This window comes from Melanerpes formicivorus, unplaced genomic scaffold (genome assembly GCF_026170545.1).
Source record: "Melanerpes formicivorus ecotype bairdi unplaced genomic scaffold, bMelFor1.0.p_v2 SCAF_16, whole genome shotgun sequence".
Lineage (NCBI taxonomy): Eukaryota > Metazoa > Chordata > Aves > Piciformes > Picidae > Melanerpes > Melanerpes formicivorus.
The window spans coordinates 13,272,255-13,293,829 of record NW_027142368.1 but is presented as its reverse complement, the minus strand read 5'-3'; the positions used below and the strand labels follow the sequence as shown (position 1 = coordinate 13,293,829).

Below are 21,575 nucleotides of genomic sequence, written 5' to 3'. Positions count from 1 at the left end.
TTCTCAGGTAGAATAGTGTCATAATTTGTCATGTAATTAAATAATGCTTCATAAACCAGCCCTAAGTAGAGAGACTCTCAAGTGTTTAAAGCACTTATGCAGAGTTCAAAGTTGTTCTTTAATTTCTCTTTAACCATTGTAATCATCAATAGCAGATCCTGGAGTTCAATTCCTTGCCAAAGTAGCAGAAGAGTTATTGTCGTGCCTGCGTGCAGTGGTTTGGGAGAAAAGCTGTTTGCTGTCATTTCACAAACAATATCCCAACGTCTTGCAAGACAGAATGAGTCTGTTGACCTAAACAAATAAAGAAATAGTTTCCTGGAGCAGAAAACTGCTTTTCCAGAGGCACTCTGGGACGCTGACTCTGCAACTGGAAAGACTAAGCAGGCTTCAGAGAATAGGTAAAACTATCAGGAAAAGCCTAATTACCCAAATCATCCTTTCCTGGGTTTTTATGGTAACATTTAAACATGGGAACTCTCTAAGGCCACTCACATCTGTTGTGATTGTCATGAATACATATCAATGTGTCACTGTAAAAATTAATCTTGTGTCTCTCTGTCCTCTGAGCAACTGATAAGCTATTACTTATCTCTTTACACTTTTTAGATCCTCACAGCAGAGTGTGCCTTACCTCAGCTGATCAGGATGACCCCCTCAGCTCTTACATCAATGCTAACTACATCAGGGTGAGAGCTCAGCAGCCCAATGTATCTGTCCAGCCTCTATCAGCCACTGTTCATGTAAACAGAATTGCAGCATCCACTGGCTTTTAAAGGCATCTTCTCTCCTGCTCACATGAACTGAAAACCAGATCCGGAAGTGCAAATGTACAGGTTCAGACCAGGCAAAAAGACACTCCTGCACTTCCTGATGCAAACTGCTTGTCAGCTGGTCTGACCAGGGCACTGGGTCACAAGCCTGAATAAGGCTCTTGACCTAGCCAGCATCACCTCAAGACTGTTGAAGACTCATTGCTGGTGTTACAATGTGAGTCTATATGGTGCCTTTGCTCCGTGTACACATGTGCAGGAGAGAGACAGAGGAACTGATGCACCATTCCAACCAGTGGTAGTGATCTGTTTTAAAGACTGAGCCTTCAAGCCTGTGGTGGCCATCCCTGTTAAAATTGATTTCTTCTTGTTTTGTTGGCAGGGCTACGGAGGAGAGGAGAAGGTTTATATTGCTACTCAGGGACCGATAGTCAATACCGTCAGTGATTTCTGGAGGATGGTGTGGCAGGAGCGTTCCCCCATCATTGTCATGATTACCAATATAGAAGAGATGAATGAGGTAAAGATGTTGCCCATAGTCTGTGCTTTTATTTCTTCTCTAGCAGATATTTCCAGCATAGATGCTAAGTCAGAGAACAGTATTTCAGTGGCCTGAACAATCGAGCCAGCATTAAATTCTTCAGGCTCAGAGAACATGAGGGCTTCTCTTTCACTTCAGTCTTGTTTTGTTGTCTGACTTAGCTGCTTTTGCCATCTTTCTTTTCCCAGGTGACCTGAAACCTCTCCAAATCCAGCTCTGTTTGCAGACACGCTTTCAAGTTCTCTCTAAAGGAATCAAACCCAATAGCATCCTGTAACTACAAAGGCTGAATATCTTTAATTGACAGAGTTGGTGCTGCTCGATCTTATATTTATTGTAATTCACTCTCTATGTCTGCATTTCACTGAGGCTGTTCCTGGCTGGTAAAAGATGCTAGTTACAATAATTAACAACTAGAGCTGACTTGGATATGGAGACCCTTTTCCTGAATTCATCTAGGAAATGCTTTTGAAATACTGAAATGAAGATGGTGAAATATTCTGTTCACCACCTACTTCCAGAAAGTAAACTGTCATGGTGTTTCTGTCAATCTACCTGACATGATTTTTTGTTTGCAGTTTAAAATACTGCTGTCCTCCAGCTGTCCATTACAAACCTGCTGAAATCTTTACCCCATAGCAGTGTTGCAAGAACCGTGTGCCTGGGCTTCAGTTCACAAACAGGTAGTTGAGCTTACACCTGCCTTTATTGGCAGTAAGATGCAAGAAAGTGGTCTGAGCATGTGCTGGGCTCTGCATCCCACCTTACCCCTGGCAGCAAGGTGTAGTGAAGAGTTCCAAATGATGTTTCTTAAGCTGCAACAGCTATCACAGGCAGCTGACTGGGCACACACTGCCAAGACACTGCTGATGCAAAATCCAGGATGTTGCTGATCTAAAACTCTTGTTTGCACTAACATTTTAAGCTCATATCTGCCTCTTTCTGAGAGGCAACACTGAAGTAATAACTTGCTCATTGATCAGAGTCTCTGGTTTATGGCAAATAAAATGTTAAAAAGTTATGGCATAGTGTACCAGAATCATTTAAGGTCAGTGAGATTTGAATAAGATGATGCAGAGGAAATACTGGTCCCAAATTACATATCTGGTTGCTAAGTTCTTCCACTGTAGTTTTCATAACAAGATCATAGAGAGCAGGAATGTAAAATAACCTTTATATCTGAATTTCCTCTTATCAACACTGACCAACTATTTCACCCATTGTATCAGTCTTGGGAAGCAGTGCACTGCAGTGCTGGTGCACTATGTAATGGGAGCTTGACACAGCCTATGTATCATAGCAGAGCTGCTGAGTCTCTTCTGTTACCTTTTGTGTCAAAAATTAAATGGTGTCAGGAATCTGAGCCATAAATATAGGGTAAGTCCTGTCATGTAAATGTCTTCTATATTCATTCCTTTTCTTCCATAACACATATATTAATATATGAATAACAGAACTCAGAAGTGCACAGATTCAGAGCCAAAGCCTTTGTTCAGCAATGATGCTAGTAACAGGGCTTTGTGTTCCTCCTCAGTGCATTGCCTTTGCTAATGCAAGTATTAAAAGCTCTGTTATCTCAGCTCTCTGTCACATCTAATCTGAACTGACAGACAGCCCACAGAAATGAGTGGGCAATCTTACTCCACTCCTTCAAGCAGAGCAACGTCTGTGCTATTGATAGCTGCTAGGGCTCTTGACAGTTTTTACAATGGATTCTGCAGTGCAGGAGCAGAGGAAGGAACAACGCAATCTGCGTAAATAATTTGCCAGAGACACAGTGGGCCCCACTCCCAGTGGGTTATTCACTGATGCAGATGGAGCAGCACTGATTCTCCCACACACAAATTTTGACTCAGTAACTTTGCAAGGTACTTTCCTGTTTAGCTTTCCTCCTGAAGTGGAATATTTTTTTTGGTGAGGGAGAGCAACGTAACTGAACTTGCTTCCTTCAAGATCAAGTGCAGCTATATAGAAGAGGAAGCTTGCAAGGCATTTTTAACTGAGTTTGTCCAAAAGCTCATTCTCCAGTAGTAACAAGATTTCTTCCTCCCTTGTCACAAGGGTGCCTTTTGTGCAAACCCTACCTTGTTTATGTCATTCCTTGTCCGTGAAGCAGTTCAAGCACCATGCTGAAGTGTCTCTCCTCCTTTGCATACTGATTACAGAGAAACTGCTTACAAAAACCACTCTCTCTTTCAGTCCTTCTTTCAGGATAGAAGTGCTTGAAAACTCTCACTTACTCATCTTGAGTGGATGAGTACCACAGTGTAAATTTGCAAATGGGCTGTGGTTTCTGCTTCTTGAATTGTCAGGTTGGGCTGGCTGCATCTCTGATTGGGTTTTGGCAAAATCAAATGTAGTAGTCTAATAGCTCTCACACCTGTTGCTTCCTTCCAGTTCCTTGGCTTTGACATATTCTCAGTGTCCATTTAAAGTGGGGTTTGGTACACAATCTAATTCCCCAAACCTCCTAAGTCGTGTTCTTCTGTACAAAAGCTTATGTAAATTATCATCTTGTATTCAGAAAGCATTGGCCCTTTGTGAAAAATAGAGAAGAGGTATTTTGTGTTTCCATATCAGGGTGTGCACACCACAGAAGTATCGGTAACTAGTGTCTGCTGTACTAATCATGCTTATCTTAAGAAAAGGATTCATTTGAAAACACCAGCACATTGCCACAGGCCTTTCTAATGAACCTCCAAAATGCACATCACTTGCATAAAGACAAATAAGGATCAGTGTATTTAAGCCCTGCTTAGTCATTACTTGATTTGTGCATTTTTAATCACGCAATCAGGCTGTTATGGATGCAGCAAAAATCACCTGAAATGTGGTCCCTGTTTAGAAAGGGAAAACTTGTACTTATTATAGAAACAACGTTTATTCATATTCATCCATGCATGTGCCAGTTCCAGAGGAGTAAAAATGAAGCTCCCTTGGTATCTGAAAGCTGAAAGAGATTTGTTTTGTATTGCACACAGAAATGCACAGAGTATTGGCCAGAGGAACAGGTCACCTACGAAGGAATAGAAATCACAGTGAACCAAGTCATACAAGCAGACGATTACCGTTTAAGGCTCATCACCCTAAAGGTAAATCATTCCAGTGTGCTTACAGTAGTTTCCCTGTCCAAACCCTTAATTGAAATGTTTATAAAGGGTTGTGTAGAAGCCACTTTTTATTAATAAAGTGGTCATAGCTTTGCTCAGTTCACTAACCTACAAAGACTACAGTGAAAGAAGCAGTCAGAATTTCAGACTGCACAAGTACAGTCTGAAAGCTGCCAGCCAGTTGTGGTAGGATGAGGTTCACTCAGTGGAAGAAACCAATGAGTCATTCTGTGCCTGTGTCCTCTCTGTTCACTGGTCAGTTAGAGTGACCCCATGGATTCTTACCAGCCTTTGCAAGTCCTGCTGCACACAGTGCTGGTGGAGTATCCTGCTAAACTCTGTAATGATGTTCTGTAGAATTCAAAGGCTTGCTCATTGTTTGGGCCGTGGCCCTAAAGGGTGTTATTACTAACAGGGAACTTGTACCTGCCTGGCATTGTGCACATTTTGTGGTCTGGGGAGACCCCTGGGAAATATTTAGATCATGCTTCTTGTCTTTTTATGATCATTATTAGGATGCTGTCAGACTGCTGGATACCCACCAGCTCTTTATGCCTACGATGACTTGTGCTGCTAACAAGATGTGGGGGAGCTGAGAGCTGAGCAAGAGGTGTTTTAATGTTGCTTGCCTGTTTGCAGTTTCTGTCAACAGTGGGACTACTGATCTGCCTGCTACTTGTCAGTGGTGTGGTAGCACCACTTCTGTTCACCGTGGCTGAAACCCTTTGAACAAATACCATACTAATTTGTTCTTCAGGTGATTTGGCTGACTTGACTTCAACAAGGCTTTAAGGGATTGTTCTTGGAGTCATAACCATTAGATCTGTTGATGAGCATTAAGAACCTTCTCACCACAGCATTCTCCATGATTATATTTCTAAATATTAGTATCTTTCCAACTTCTTGTAGATGTAGTTTCACATACCAGTGACCATTCTGTCATCCTGTGACTAGACAGCTTAAACAGAGGTTTATTTTATGAAGTGCCTAGCTGCTACATAGTCTAAAGTACCAGAGTCCCATTTTACAACTGTTTCATTGCTAGGTTGTAGAATCTCAAGCCACATGTTTCAATAAGAACAGTCTATTTACACTGACTTCATACATCTACCAGATCTACCCCTGACCTCAGTATAACAACACAATGGCTTTCCAAGCTGCAAAACCTCTCTTTTTATCCAACCAGTTTCAAGTCTCTTCAGCCATATGCTAATAGGCAGAATGCCAGCATATGAAATCCCATGTCTAGATTGAGCGTGGAAAGTCTGTCACTCATGCTTTTGGCAAAGGCAGCAAGGAGAAAAATCACACTCCCTGACAAGTGGGATGTAAAAGAATATTTTAAAGTATTTTGCAGAGGTCTTGAATACAAGTTATCCCAAACAACACAGTGCAGCAGCAAGAATAATACCCAAGGCTTGTTTACCTCTAGCCACTGATGATCTCAGCCTTAGCTGCAGCCTACACGATGCTACTTTAAACCGTCAATTAAAGCTTGCCTTCTCCTAGGTGTTACCAAGTCTTCTCAGTCTCAAGGAAGCACCAGTAGAAAATATTTCATTAAAGTCAAAGCAGAAGTGTCCAGAACCACAAAGCCAGGGCTCTTAAGCAGAAATTTAAAGCTGTTAACATCATAGGCAGAACGAAAGACATCCAGAGTTCATTGTTAGCACTCGGGCTGGTTTCTGTCAGATGAGTGACTTTATGTGGTGATTCATGTTTTTCTTCAGATGACTTTTATCTTCTGCATTTCTCTCAGTATTATTGACAACATTTTTATTATAATTTTTCACAACCCACTTGAGAATCCAGTGTTCATAACTTCTGTGGCCCACACATAGTCAACACGTTCAAAAACAACTGTGTGTATTCATGTTTCAGAGCAGTGTTGATCAAGTAATGTTCATGACAACTCGTTCTGCTCTCTTAACCTGAACATCTTTTCACTAGAGTAAATAACCTAAGGGCAGGCTCTGTGCTATGACAAGACTCTCCTTTCCTAAGCTGATACAGATGTACCCTGAAGGTTCCTATGGCTGTGTTTCACTTAAACCCTCTATAAGCTGGAACAGTAGCTCAATGGAGCCCTGTCTCCCTTTGTCCAGTTCTCACCTTCCTACACTTGTGCCATCCCACATGTGCCTGCACAGGTGTTTTTGTGCATGTGTGGTAAGCCAAAAGGGGAAAGTGAGATATCCACATGGAAATTAATCCAGCACAACAGAAAAGATTGAATCAGATCACTTCCCCAGTCTAGTTCACCATGAAGCTATGCATAAGATTTCTCAATCGAAAAGAAGGATGGAAGGTGTCACAACCACAGAGCACTTTTAACATCCAGTGACTGACAGTCACAGGCACTTAAGAGTATAGATGACAGAAACTATTTCTAGGTTTTTGCACCTAGTTCTTTATAAAGAGTCAAATTTGTTCTTTTTTTCCTCCCCTCTTAAACTCAGCCAGCCATGTGTTTAAGGGAAGGTTGTGGAAGCTAACACTTCTGTTCCTAGGCCTTCTGAAGACATGTGCTTAGCTAATACCAGCTGGCTTATGTTATGGCTGAAAGGGTAAGGCCATTTCCCTGAGCTCCATGTTACTATTTGGCACCTTTAGAAATGAGGCAGAAGGATGTCACTTTGAACACAGAAAACCAGCAGCATACAGTGCTACTTGGCACTCAGAAAAGGTAAATGGCACATTTGTTCTACTCGTAGCCATGCTGAGGCGGAGAATTGGGATTTTTGTCCCTCAAAAAGCCCTGGACTGCAGCTAGATACAATTCCCACCTTCTGTAGTGTCTCTGAATTTGTTACCATGTCTAAGAGAAGAGGAGAACTGACAGGAAACTGATATGAGTCTGTCTGTCAGAGGAGATAGAAAAATAATCTCCCATCTCTCTCCTTCATCTATCTTTCTAGCTATCAAAGAGAGAGATATGGCTCCGGGCTCTCTGTCTGTCAAATACATTATGAAAGCAATTATGTCACAAGCACAACTCTGGCTTTGCTGAATGAATCTGTCAAGAGGGAACAGACTGCCTGGAGTGTTGTGCACACAGCTCTTGGCACTAAAAGAGCAGAATACTTGGGTGGGGAGGGCAAGGTGAGGAATTGTTGGGTTTTTTTAAGGCAGTTTACTGAAATGATATTTGAAATGCAGATTTCTCTCTTGTGTGGCTTGTCATTTGGTCTTCACAGGATCACAGGATGTTAGGGGTTGGAGGGGATGTCCAAAGATCATCAAGTCTAACCCCCCTGCCAGAGCAGGACCATAGAATCTAGCCACAGGTTGCACAGGAATGCATCCAGATGGGTCTTGAGAGTCTCCAGAAAAGGAGACTCATCCTTAAAGGGAAGGACAGGTTTCAATACCAAATTACAACCACAACTTGTTTTAAACTTGATGGTGTTTGTTTTCACTGGATTGCAGAAAGGAGAAGAAGTCAGAAACCTGAAACACTACTGGTATACATCTTGGCCAGACCAGAAGACACCAGATCAAGCCCCTCCTCTGTTACAGCTAGTACTGGAAGTGGAAGAGGCCATGCAGAGTGCAGAAGAGAAGAATGCTCCAGTGATTGTTCACTGCAGGTAAATAAACATGGTAGCTGCCTTCTAAGGGCTTCTTGGCATGAAGTAACATAGTGCAGATACTGTCATGCTGGCCATCAGTCACTTGAGAGATCTTGCCCAACTGATTTGGAAATGTACTTGGAACTACTAAAGCGTAATGACAGTAATTTTCTATTACTAGGCATTCATCCAGAGACAGACTGAGCTGGTGGTGGCTCAGTTACTTGTGAGAAGTCTCATTTCATTTGTCTTGCCAGTAACACAAACCTTTAATGGTCTCAAAAGGGCCAGGGTACCAAGGGTTGACATGCTGTGTGTGTAGTTGAGTAGGAAGACACATGCAAGAAAAAAGAGGAGAATGCTGAACTTTAAGCCTCAACCCCCCCTGCTTTGTAGATTCCTTCTTTGGCTTTGGCAAAAACTCTTCATTATGCCACAGACAATAGTTTAAGTGTAATGCTTAAAACAAATGAAACAGTGGCAAAGCTGATTGCAGTAAGTACTTATCAAGAGACAGGAAAGGCATGCAATAGAGTGTAAAACTGCAACACTTATGAAAAGCCTCTGGCAAAGATGAGCATTTCTTACATGGAAGAGGCAAAATCTTTACAGTGGTTTCAAACCTGATGAAGGAAAACTGTAATTATCAATCACAGGGCAGAAAAAAAAGTAGATGGAGATAGATACTCCTCTCTGTCTTCAGAAAGAATTAGGATGATGTACTTAGCACTTGTAGATGTATTGAGGTGCAGTCTTTTGCATTGCTAGGTAGGGAGCGTGTTAAGCAACGACTGCTCACTGTTATTACCTCAGCTACACTGGATGAAGTTTAGTATAGCTAAATGCAGGTTCTTAGAAAACTAGAGAAGTTCCACAGGTCTCAAAGCAAGTCTTGTTTTGCTGGTATTTAGAGAGATTAAATGTGATTACTTCAAAACTACAAGTCACTTCTCCAAACAATTATTCCAGGTAAATAGCTGAAAGCCTGATAAGAGCTGCAGTAATCTTGCTAGGGTAATCTTCCATAATATCAGTAAAATACTTTTTGCCAATTTGATCTTTGGGATTTTTGTAAGGAATTGTACTTAGTTTTGCATGACATTTTCTAGGAACTGGCAGAAGTCTGCTATCTGAAAGCCACAGCAAACGAGGAGCTATCATGTAATGGGGGTGGTTTTAAAGAGGCTCTTGGTAGCTTGGTGTTGTCAAAGACACCTATAAGCTAGTACAGAGTAATCACTGGTAAAAGATTTGTGTAATAGAATAGAATTGAAGGAGACCTCCAATAGAATTGGAAAAGACCTCCAAAATCATCCAGTCCAACCTAAGGCAGCTATGGCTATTCAATCATTTTGTCCAGTTTTGCACACAAGCAGCACCTGCAGTGCCAGAAGGTTGTGATGCCCCCTGTCCAGTTTTGCTGCCTCTGTTTTAAAACAGATTTTAACAAACTGGGGAGACTTCATAGTAAAATAAGAAATGGCTTTTAGAAAGGTTCCCTTTGCCCTTGGAAATCTGTCACTCTAAGAGCTCCTTGAAATATTATGGTATTTTTTGCAGGTAAAGATTCTGGTCACCATGTCACTCTTGCATGCTTGTTTTTGTCCTCTTGTATGGTGTCATCCCCATGACACAGTAATAAATGGGGGTGGAATGGGGCATTTTTATTTAACTAACTACTAAGAGGCACGACAATAGGAATACTAAATATTTTATGTGCTGACTGTAGACCAAAGCCCTTTCAGATTGTTCTGAGTTGCAGTCACTTTATCCTAAGAAGGAATTTAATAGGTTGTCTCTGTTTGAGAGTGGTATATGCAGCATGCTGTTAGCCAAGGCCTGTGTCATGCTGAGTACTGTAGCTCTTTTGACCTTTGTGGGAGATCTTCAGTAGCACATAATCACTGTCCTTTTGGCCTTCAGTGATGTAACATAATGCACCTTTAAGGGGGGAAAAAAAAGTAGAAACATAATCATGAAGCTATTCTTATGAGCTTTGGAGGGATTGTAACTGTCTCAGCCACTGAGATACCTGTCCTGGGACAAGTGCTGTTTCAGTGCTGTGTGCTTGATTGAAACAATGAGTGTTGTTCCCTCCCTTTGCAAAACTCTGTGAAGTCTGGGGGTAGGAAACAGCATACAAGAGCTGTGTACTGTGGCCTGTTTGGTTATGGCATCAACTGGAAGACAAAGGGGCTTCTGTGTTTTCCTGGGTTTTTGTTAACCATTGATGTACATCTATATGCAGCTAAGAGTCCTCTGAGACCCTGAAATATTTGAAGTCTTGATGAACAGTCTAGATAGAGTAGAGCAGAATAGACCAGGTTGGAAGAGACCTTCAAGATCATTGTGTCCAACCCATCAACCAATCCAACCCATATAAACAACTAACCCATGGCACCAAGCACCCTATCAAGTCTCCTCCTGAACACCTCCAATGATGGTGACTCCACCACTTCCCTGGGCAGCACATTCCAATGGGCAATCACTCTTCTGTATAGAACTTCTTCCTAACCTCCAGCCTAAACCTCCCCTGGTGCAGCCTGAGACTGTGTCCTCTTGTTCTGGTGCTGGTTGCCTGGGAGAAGAGACCAACATCCACCTGTCTACAACCTCCCTTCAGGTAGTTGTAGAGAGCAATAAGGTCACCCCTGAGCCTCCTCTTCTCCAGGCTAAGCAACCCCGGCTCCACAGCCTCTCCTCATAGGGCTTGTGTTCCAAACCCCTCACCAACTTTGCCGCCTGTCCCTGGACACGCTCCAGCAGGTCAACATCCTTCCTAAACTGAGGAGCTCACAACTGGACACAGTACTCGAGGTGTGGCCTAACCGGTGCAGCATATATGATGTAGTAAAGCAAGCAATCAGGACAGGAGGTACAGAGAATTTCAGGGAGAAAATATTAAAGTCAGGTAGGTGCCTCCATCACAATTATCTGAAGACTGAGATGAGTTCTTAGGGAGTAAAACCACCCCCCAAACTTCTATTAAATTGCCTTGATCCTTCTGTAATACAAGTTCAGAATGATTCCAATGTAGGTGTTTCCCTGTCTATGCAATCAAACAGGATTAGGACTTTGTGAGCAGTAGGGAACTGAACTCTGCTGTTGCTGGTCAGCTCTGGTGAGACCCCACCTGGAGTACTGTGTCCAGTTCTGGAGCCCCTATTACAAGAGGGATCTGGAGGTGCTGGAAGGTGTCCAGAGAAGGGCCACAAGGATGATCAGAGGGCTGGAGCACCTCTCCTATGAGGACAGACTGAAGGAGTTGGGGCTGTTCAGTCTGCAGAAGAGAAGGCTCCCAGGTGACCTAATTGTGGCCTTCCAGTATCTGAAGGGGGCCACAGAAAGGTTGGGGAAGCACTTCTCAGGATCTCAGGTAGTGATAGGACTAGGGGGAATGGAATGAAGCTGGAGGTGGGGAGATTCAGGCTGGATGTGAGGAGGAAGTTCTTCACCATGAGAGTGGTGAAACCCTGGAATGTGTTGTCCAGGGAGGTGGTTGGGGCCCCATCCCTGGAGGTGTTTAAGACCAGGCAGGACGAGACTCTGGCCAGGCTGATCTAGTGTGGGGTGTCCCTGCCCATGGCAGGGGGGTTGGAACCAGATGATCCTTGTGGTCCCTTCCAACCCTGACTGATACTATGATCCTATGCTGGTCATTAGTTGCCGGCGTTGTTGTACTGTAAACGGCAGCAGGTTGCTTGCAGTTGTGTCAAGTAATTATTCCTGAGTATGCACACTTAATTATTTAACGCGTGAGAAGAGCTGTCAGCTTTTGCTGCTAGGTTTTTATTAGGTGATAAGAGGAATTCACAGCTTCAATAGCACTGTGCCTTTGAGAATCACATCAGTTCTGGTCATTAAGGATTGCATCCGATACAAAGGTGTTCAGGGAAAGACAAAGCAATTCCTCTAAGAGGGAGTTCAGAGCATTACTAGCCTGTAGATCTGATCAGAAAATGGCATCACGCTTTCCATACCGCTCTTAGCTCTAATTATTGAAGCAAGGAGGGGTTGGTGGTTTTTTTTATTGTACCTGTGAATGAAAATAGCTTTCAAAGAAGCTCGTAGGATTAAGAATCTCAAAGGAAAGGTTGCCTTCAAAGCGAGGCTTGCCCTCAAACCAAGTCTAACTAAAATAATGTTTAACTGCTTATTTTCAGTGGTTCAATGACAGGTTCAATGGCATACTCAGTCAAATAGTGCCTAACAGTCCATTTTTAGCACCCTATGTGCAATGTTCACCCCTTTTGCTGTGAGTGGCTCGCACTTAATTGTGATGTACCATTGAAGTTGGTGCCTTTTCCTAGTTAGGGCTTTATATTCTCCAGCACCCTCCTGGCAGAGGTTGGAGGAAGTAAAGGGATAATGGGGTTTGATTGCTGGTTTAATGGCTCACATTTAACGAGAAAGTTACAAAGCCATTCTGACATCTTCACTGCCTCTCTGCTTTTCCCTCCCTCAGTGCAGGCATCGGGAGGACTGGCTGCTTTATTGCAACTAGTGTCTGCTGCAAACAGCTGAAGAGCGAGGGCATAGTGGACATACTGCGAACAGCCTGCCAGCTACGGTTAGACAGGTAAGAAAGCCTGCTTCCTTTCCAGAAAGACAAAAATGCTTCTCCTTACATAAGGGGAAGGATTACCAAATGGAAAAAGGGGAGGAGGGTAAATGGAGGTGAAGACAGAACGTTCCTTGGAAGAAGTTGTCCTGTTCTACACGGTTCTGGCTTGTAATCTTTGCTATTTTATGAGCAGTAAACCTTTAATGAACAGCCCTAGAACTGAGCTGGATTCACAGCTGGCATCAAGATCTGCATCGCTGCAGGCTTTGCTGCAGCAAGGGCTGAGCTTTCGAGGAGTTGGCCCCATGTTCATACTGAAGCAAAGGCTCAAAGGTCTGCCTGCTGTACTTGAGTTCAGAGCCACAGACCATCACTTTGCTCCCAAGAGGAGTGAAAAAAAAAAAAGGCCTTGCTTACTTGGAGCTGTGAGCATTGTTGGGAGGGCATGGCTGCTTGGGACACTGCAGGGGGAGGGAGAGCATGTACAGTCTGGAGTGTTTGCAGACATATGAAAGGAGCTAAGAACATCTCCAGAAATTCAGTGGCTTCCAGTTAAGCGTTTCTTAACACACCACCTTGAGTTTGATTATGAAGTAAATAGACTTGAATTTTGCACCAGAGATGTTATTTTTCCTCTCCTGCTGTTTCCAAGTGCCATCAAAACATGTCTCAGTGCTCTCTCTAATGGTAATGATAAATGTAGTCGGGGGAAGAGATGTCACGAAAAACATACCAAAGATTTTTCTGGGAAGGAGAGGAAAAAAAAAAAAAGAGCCTCAACCCCACGCTGAACTTTTATTTCAGAGGAGAAATTATGCTCAGTGGGAGGCAGAAAATGAAATGCTTGCTGCCCTGCTGGGGCTCTGATAGACAGGGACCTGCAGGGGCTTGAGGGTTTGGCTATTTCAGTGGATTTCAGGCCAGATAAGGAAAGGGGTTTTTTGATAAGATAAAAGCAGAATCTGAATAGTGACTGTTGATTATCCATGGCCCACTGAAATAACTGGATGGGTCTGAAACAGCCTATCTCTGTGACTAATGTTACACAGGAATATAGCTATACAAATCAAGGTTGAAGTCACTTGCTTTCTAACGTGCTTGATGGAGAAGGCCAGTTAAAAATACTAGCTGTGCATGGAGGAGGGAACTGGCAGTCATGTGCAGAGGCTGAAACAGGAAGATCGCATTTAAAGGATGCAGTGGAGGGAAAGGAAGGCCTGCAGGGAACTCTTAGCTACTACATACCTCTTAGAAGTGGGATGGGATAGGAAAAAGCTGTTTTCATGTCCTGTAAGAAAGTACTCAAGATAGAAAGCAGTCAAGTCCCCATCCTTGCTACAGAAGAGCACGGTTCCTTCAAGGACTGAGACATGGGACTTGTAGCCTCTTGGAAGTCATGCTGCCACACACTGTGACTTTCACTAAATCCCCAAAGAGGCAACTATAGGAAGGAAGACTCCTGCTGTCTCTTCTTGTTTGGTGATTACTGGCTAGAGAAAATAGGGTAGGTGGGAGGGAAGGAGTCACCAAGGACGTAGGAAAAGAGGCTTGGATGCAGGCCAGAGCAGACACATAAAGGAATGCACCTCGCTGCTTCACAGCAGTAGAGAGGTTTACATTAGCTCTGAGAACCACCTTTGAGCTTGCTGTGAGGTTGAAGGCAATGAGTGGTTTTTTTTCTTTTCATTACCTCACAGATCCCTTGGAAAGATTCTGTGCCCTGAGTTTTTCACTGGTGGCCAACAGTTGGTCCTAAAATAACCTACTATGACTAAAGAGAGGAAGCAATCACTCGTGCATCCTTCCCACAGTGCTGAGATGTTTGCTGTCCTTTCCCACAGTGCAACTCAGATTTGTAAGGTTTTTGTGGCAAATTGGGGTGAAAACATCCGTTCTCTGTTCTGTGCCAAAGCCTGGACAGCAAGCACATATCATAGTGTGCATATGTGTGGGAAGGGGAGGAAGCCACCACATAGCAGGGATCCAGATGAAAAGGCAAATAATTTGCTGTGTTCTGAAACACGATGGCCAGCCTAGTGCTGCTGTTGCTACAACTTCAGGGTGCAGCCTCACTGTTAATGGAGCTGATGGGGAGCAATTGTCAGATATGACTAACGTTCCTTGTGTGTTATGGACTGACAGCAATACATTTCAGTGCTGTGTGCAGCACAGAGGGACTCAGAGAGATCAACTGCGAGCTGGTATTAAGTAGAGCAGAAAGGGAGGAGCTCTACTCAGCTGGGAAATAGTTTCTTTAGAACACAGTGTGTGTTTCCCACCTTTGCTTATTGATGTGAGGTTGGAGCATGGGTCCCTGCCCTTCCCTGCTCATTATGAAGTGTTATTTTGAGCAGCTGCTTAACAAAAGAACAGCAAGAGGCAGCAGGAGGAGGTTGTCTTGATCACTCATCTACCCCTTACTGGTATGATTACTGTGTGACCCAGAATTGTCACGCTGGACCCAACTGAAGAGGGCGGTCTCCAAGGACAGTGCTAGCAATCTGCTGGCTGGCTGGCTTGGAGGACACAACTTGTCATTCATTTGCTCTGGTGAAGGTTTCTGAGGGAGTTCAGTACACGTGCTCGTCCTCAGAGGGAAATGGTCTGGTTGGCTCTGGCCACCTGTGGGTTCCCATTTCAGTTCAGCTCCTAGCACTGTGTTCCTAGGAGCTGAATTCACCTGCATTCACCTTCTGTGAATTTGAGCCCCGGGGTTTAATTAGGATGTTAATGGCTTATCAACAGATTGTATCACTGTTGATGAGGCACTCTTAGTGGAATCTTAAATGCTGTTAAAAATCTGCTTAAAACGGACAACTTTATCCTTGTTCTTTTTGTTTCTTGCTGTCTCCTGCTGCAGTATTTGTGTGTTGATTAACAAGCTGCTTGCAGAAATAGGCAGAGTGTGGATACATGGGAAAGCAAACTGCCTCTGCTGCTGTTTGTATTCCCTTTCACGTTTGCAGTTTTGAGGAGAACAGCAAAAGCTGAAACAAAACAGATTTCTGTACTGGGAGGCTTTAAGTGATCAAGGTGTGCGTGGCAGTCAGTTCAAGTCAACAAATCTGACTTGTCTTTTGTTCAAGATCCATTGTCTTTTCCCAAACTCTGCTGGCCATCCTCTAGTTTCCTGGTGAACTTGCCAAATGCACAGCATGGGATGGCACAGAGGAAAGAACTCCCTCTCCAGAATGGGAAAGTTGTGTGCTGCATCGTGTGTCTGGGTTGGCCTGGCCCTCTGTAGTCCTGAACTCAGTCCCCAGAGCAGCTGTGAAGTCTGGGATGCACTACCTCACCTCTTTATTCCCCCTACTGCCATCTAGCCATCCAGAGCTTTAGGGTGACATTCCAAGGTGTTTGAAATGGTGCTTGGAATACAGGTGCTCTGTTAATCTGAGTGTACATGATGATGGTGTTGCCTTACTGGATGAGGGCCTCTGTCAAGAAAAGGTAAAGCTGACTCCAGTTCTGGCTTTGGCATAGATCTTTTGTGTGCAACACAAATTTTGTGTTAGCTGTGCCCTTTCCTCATATGTTTGCATGTAATAAGGCTGCTGTTTCCCTCCCCTTTTTTCTTTCCTTTTCAGGGGAGGAATGATCCAGACTTGTGAACAGTATCAATTTGTCCATCATGTCATGAGCTTGTATGGAAAACAGCTTTCTAAAGCAGCAGAAGAATAAGTGTTCATGATATCCCTAAAGGCTAAAACCAAGAGAACTTTTGACTGCATTCAGACACATTTCAGATCTGATAAGAGATACACGGTAACCTGGCTGTCTTAGCTGGAAAGGAAAAGATCCTATTTTACTTTGATATTGCTTTTCTGCTCTTGTTTGCATTGACATTTAAGAGCTAAGGTACACCTTGTCTTAAACATACGTGACAGGACGTAATCTTCACCAAAAAAACCCACAAAAGCTTATTTATACTGTAAATAAGAATAGTAGCTTCATTTGTTACAAAAGCAAGAAAAAAAGGAAGGGGAAAAAAAAACAACCAACCACACTACAATCCACTGTCTTCAGTTTGCTCTTTTTCACAGCTCATTGCTGATAGTATCCCAAATACAGTGTGAAACTTTTTGAATTGTCATGCTGTAATGTGCCGTACGTTGACTAAGCTTGAAAGTAACTTTTTGCCTCTTTCTGATTGTTTTTACCGATGAAATTACCGGATACTGTGTATAGAGTAAACCTTCTGAGCCTCTGCGTTGAAAGACTCAAGTAGACTCTCGTTGAAATGATGTGTCACGCATCATGGTTGCTTGGTGACTTTTTTCCTACAGCAGTCCGCCACCAGTGTTGCCAGAACCAAGCGGGGAGGGGAAATATTTCAGTCGTGTGAGTCAAATTCTTGCCTCCCAATTCTTACCAGCAGTGTGTACCCCAGGTATCATGACAGCTTGGTGGATCTGAGCTATAGCAGAAGCATAGAATGGCTTAGATTGGGAGGGACCTTAGGAGATCATCCACTCCAACCTGCAAGGTAATCTGAACAGGAATGTGTTCATACTTTAGCTTTTCTTTGTCAGTGTTCTGGCACCTCAGCCTGCAACCAGCTTTGCTATTTGCCTGGTTTCTGTTCTTACGTAGTCAGGCCACAATCTGAACACAATCTCCTCTGAAATTCCTCTGAATCAGGTGAGGAATTTTGTGGGTTGAATCCATGTTGGTTAAAAGATTTAATCATAAAATAACTTGCTGAGTGAATTTAAACTTGTTTCAAAGCTTGGAGGGTGCACAGTGCTTATTAAAATGAACACAAATCCTGTAGGTAGCTCTAAAAAAAACCTTAATCTGAACACCTTGGCTGCTTCTTGGTAAATGTGCCCTCATCCCAAATTTAGACAGTCATTCTCCCATTCTAATCACTAGTCCAGTGACACAGGCTGCTGCCCATGCTTTTCTTTGTAGACCTCAATCAGGCTGTGAAGACTGGTTTGTGCTTAATGCTTAGAGGTAAGCACATGTTTAAGTGCTTTATTGAGCAGAGAAAAATGGAGGTACACAGGACTCTCGACATGGAAGATAAGTGTTTTGTGAATAGAAGCTGTAATGATCTACTAAAAATATTTTTGCTTCTCTTTATTTGTAACAATAACCCAAACCCACTGCTTTTATTGGTGCAGGAGATTCTGAGAATTGACTGCACTTCCTAATCAGGAGAAGGTAAAGCAGCTCTCAGAACAATAAGGGCTGATCCTGCTCCCACTGAGGTTTTGCCATTGACGTCAGTAGGTGCAGGGTAGGGCCTGAAATGTTATGCCTACAAATTCATCACTGTGGGGAAAGTTTCCCAGTATTTCAGTACACATCCTTTGTGTTTATTCTGTATCCATGAACCTGTAAAATTCCTGTCAGCAGGGTTTGCATGAACGTGTGGCAAAACGTGTTATCTTTGAACCACTTGATTTTATTGCTGTATTTAAAATATTTCCTTCAGTGAGAAGCTGGCAGGAAGAACTGGCATTCTTTTTACAAATACTGGTGGTAGTCATTAAATAGAGCAATAAACTTAAGCTTTTGAGCATAACATGACTGTTAGTTTTATGTAAACCTTGCTAGCTGTATTCTCCCCACTGCTACTGGCTCTTTTGAAGGGGTAACGCTATTCCACCTAAGCACTCCTTAGAAGTAACAAAGGCACCACTGATGTTCTGAAAAACATTGTAAGTGGATCTCCTTATAAATGTTTTCAGCTGTTCAGTGCCCTTCAGTGTCAAAACTGACTCAGTGAATAAAATTTCTTGTTCTGTCATCAGCTTCCTGTGCATCTGCTAAAGAATATTTCATGACGATGAGTGGAAATGTGCATACAGGAGCAAAGTTCAATGAGTAAGTTTCCTCCTGGAGAAGGAGACTTCATAGAGGAGATTTGGTTTATGACAAACAAGATCTAAAGGGCTGTAAGCCACTGACTTTGAGGTCCTTGCACACCTCAGCAAGTATTAGTTGACAATGCTGCACTGATTTGAGAAGTGAATGATTTATACTGATGAAGGAAATCTAACCTGCTGTCCACTCCTGTTCTGCATCTATGGAATATCCTGGGAGAGTGGTCATTGATCAGACTGGTTTGTATCAATTCACTGGTACAAAGCAAATGTCAGCCTAGTTGTATAAGCTGTTGCCATCTCACACCAGGTAAGAGCATGCCACTTGATCAGGCTCCAAATATTCAAATCCCTCTTGAAACATTATTGTGTCTAACAGATTTGGAGCTAATCCTCCTATTTGCTCTTTGGCCTTACAATAATTAATGTATTTTTTTCTCTCTCTTAAAAAAAAGGTAGAATTTGAGGTCTGAAGGACCTGGTATCAGCTGTTCTGATCTGAGGTAGTCTTAAGAAGTGCTTAGGATTAGCAGAAATGAGCTCTGGCCATGCAGAGGCACTTTTGATTAGTAGAGCTGCAGCTTCAGTAATCAGCAGATTTGAAACTGAGCTGACAATAGGAACTAAGCTATGTCTTACTAGCCTTCTCTTCTTACTGGAGACTCTTTTCTCTCTTAAAACACAATTCCTAGCACATTGCCCAGGCCTCTTGCTTCCAGAAACTACAGCATTGATACCTGCAACACAGTTGTTTCCCAGAGGACTGATTTTTCTCTCTCCAGGTAAGTTAGCACATAACAAACTTGAGATTTGTTTTATTTAGAACCAACTGTGATGTCTTCTGTTTCACAAGATGATTCACACTTGGTGAACAGGACAGAGCCTAGTTCAGTGCCCCACTTGTCCATGCTGGTCATTTGGTCCATGGCCATCCCAACTAAAGCAGTGTTACCTTGTTTGCTTCTGCCAGAGTAACAGACTAATGGCAAGATACAGAGTTATGTAAAAACAAAAACAGATTGCACTTGAGGAGAACAACTGTCCCCACGTGTCTGACTCTTAAGGATGATGGTAAGGATGACTTGGTGTAATTATTCTGAGACATCAACTACCTAGCACTTGTGTACAGTAGAATGTCACACAGACTTGCAAACAAGAGTTGCTTGCTAACAATTCTGGTTGCTTTCTCTACAGTTAGTCTGCTTAACCTGTGAATTTGCAGTTGCTAAAGGACCTCAGACTGAAGAGATCACTAAACAGGACCTGGGTTCCTGTCGCTCCCTGCTGTCTCTGCAGTAGAGGAACCATGCAGCTTCCACCCAGGTGGTCTTAGTGCAGATCTGTCGATTGGTGAGTTGGCAGGTTTTAGAAGTGGACTGGCATTGTTATTTTTGATGCAGTCTTTCCCTGGAAACTGTTTTAAACAAAGGGAGATGGTAAATTTACAATTTGATAATCATAACTGTGACTCTGGTTTTATACATGAAACATGCTTTATATATTTGCTAGGGAGAAAGCCCCCACCTTTTGGTGAGATACACTGGGTGATAACCTTGCTTCTTCTGCCAAATCTGTAAATGCATATTTGCATCAAATATGTGAGAGTGACTGTCAGCTTGGGCAGCTCAAGAGTCTTGCAACAAAAAGGATTGCTCCATTCAAAAGCACAGAAGAAATATGTGAATGAAATCAGCATTTGCAGCTTTGTGTGTAGGGGACAGGCAGTCAAAGAACCACATGCTGTATACAACACAAGCATTGAGTTGTAGTGTCTCAAAGCAAATTTCACATATTCACAAAGAGGAGAATTCCTTCTGCTGTACACTAGGAACAAACAGAGTACTGGTACAGATCAGGCTCTAGCACCTGAATACAACAGATGCCACATTCTTGTGGCATGATGTGAAAGTCACAGAAGGGGCTACAATTAACTTTGGTGCAGAAGACCTACCCAAGCCTATCTGCCGTGTCATCTCCAGCAGGCAGCAGTGTCAGGTTTAGTCAGTTGGTAGCAAAACTGAATGCAAAGAAAGGCTAAATTACTTACTCAAAATTAAAAGCCAAGTTGGCACCAGAGCTGGCAGTCTGGCTCAGAGCATTTAAGAAGATAAAGCTTAAAGAGTCTGGCAAAGGGCTCAGGTGTTGTGGTTTCTTTCTTCCTGTTGGACCGCAATAATCAACTTCTGTGTGCTCTGTTGCTTCTTCATCTCTTATCTGCTTATTGCTTCTTAGGCTTAAAACAGAGTTAGAGAAGTATTGCATTAGTTTTAATCAAATATGTTGATAGGCAGTATGTTCCTGGGATCATCTCTTCCCTTGGAGACAGCCTGTCTTGCTAGACAGTGGCTGCTAAGTGGCTACTTTCCTCTGAAAAGGCTAAGGCGACAGTTTTCTCCGGGGATCGGGGGAAAACATCCTTCATAGATCCTTTTGTTCTTTCTCCTTCACATGTTTAGCCTGTTTGCCTCTGAAGTGGACATAAGGAAGAGTGTCAGGAATTAAGTCAAAACTAGTAAGGCACAACAGAAACTTCCTCTTCTAAATTAGCTTTGACTCTTTTTGTCTCAAGGAAAACCACTACATCCACTGTATCTTTACAGTCTTCAGGACACTGTGATGAATATGGAGGGCAAACACTGAAGCATCACAAAGGTCAGGGTAACAAAGAGATCATTCAGAGTAACTTTTCCTCTATGCATGGCATTGGGGCCAGGCTTATGGATCCAAACCTAAGGATCTTCTCATTCATATGCAGTGGTTTTCCCCCACAGCAGTGTGTGTGCACGTGTGTGCGTACTCACATGCCCACTCAGTGTGCCACAGTAGCTGGTGTAGGAACAGATCAGGAGGGAGGATTCATGAGCACTGTGAAATGAACATGGAAAGAGACTGCCTAGTTTTTGAGTCAGTTTGGGTAGGTGGGAGGAATTGGATTGGGTTGGCAGTGTTTTGTTTTTCTTGGGGGAAACGTGCCCAGATCCCAGGTTTCTCTCTATCTGCGTTGGGCTCTTGTTCCTGAATTAGAATGTTGTAGAGGTAAGTGAAGGCTGGTTGGTTGACAGATTTGTTAGGCAAGCAATAAGTAATACCTTATCCACTTTACAGCATGACCAATCCTATTTCCACACATTCCTGGTTTGATAAATGCAGCTCTGTTAGTAAGAAGAGCAGAGAAGGGAGC

General features: G+C 43.0%; 1 protein-coding gene across 5 annotated transcripts in view; it reads left to right on the top strand.

Moving 5' to 3' along the window:
• Window positions 1–18,321, top strand: part of PTPN5 (protein tyrosine phosphatase non-receptor type 5) — a 75,517-nt gene extending 57,196 nt beyond the window's left edge. For all 5 annotated transcript variants that reach the window (XM_068148293.1, XM_068148291.1, XM_068148292.1 and 2 more), the window contains 6 exons: window positions 610–689; window positions 1,156–1,293; window positions 4,296–4,406; window positions 7,854–8,014; window positions 12,462–12,575; window positions 16,148–18,321. In XM_068148293.1, coding sequence (XP_068004394.1) covers window positions 610–689; window positions 1,156–1,293; window positions 4,296–4,406; window positions 7,854–8,014; window positions 12,462–12,575; window positions 16,148–16,241 — 698 coding nt within the window. In that variant the 3' untranslated portion in view covers window positions 16,242–18,321. The remainder of the gene's footprint in view (window positions 1–609; window positions 690–1,155; window positions 1,294–4,295; window positions 4,407–7,853; window positions 8,015–12,461; window positions 12,576–16,147) is intronic.
• Window positions 18,322–21,575: the final 3,254 nt, after the last annotated feature.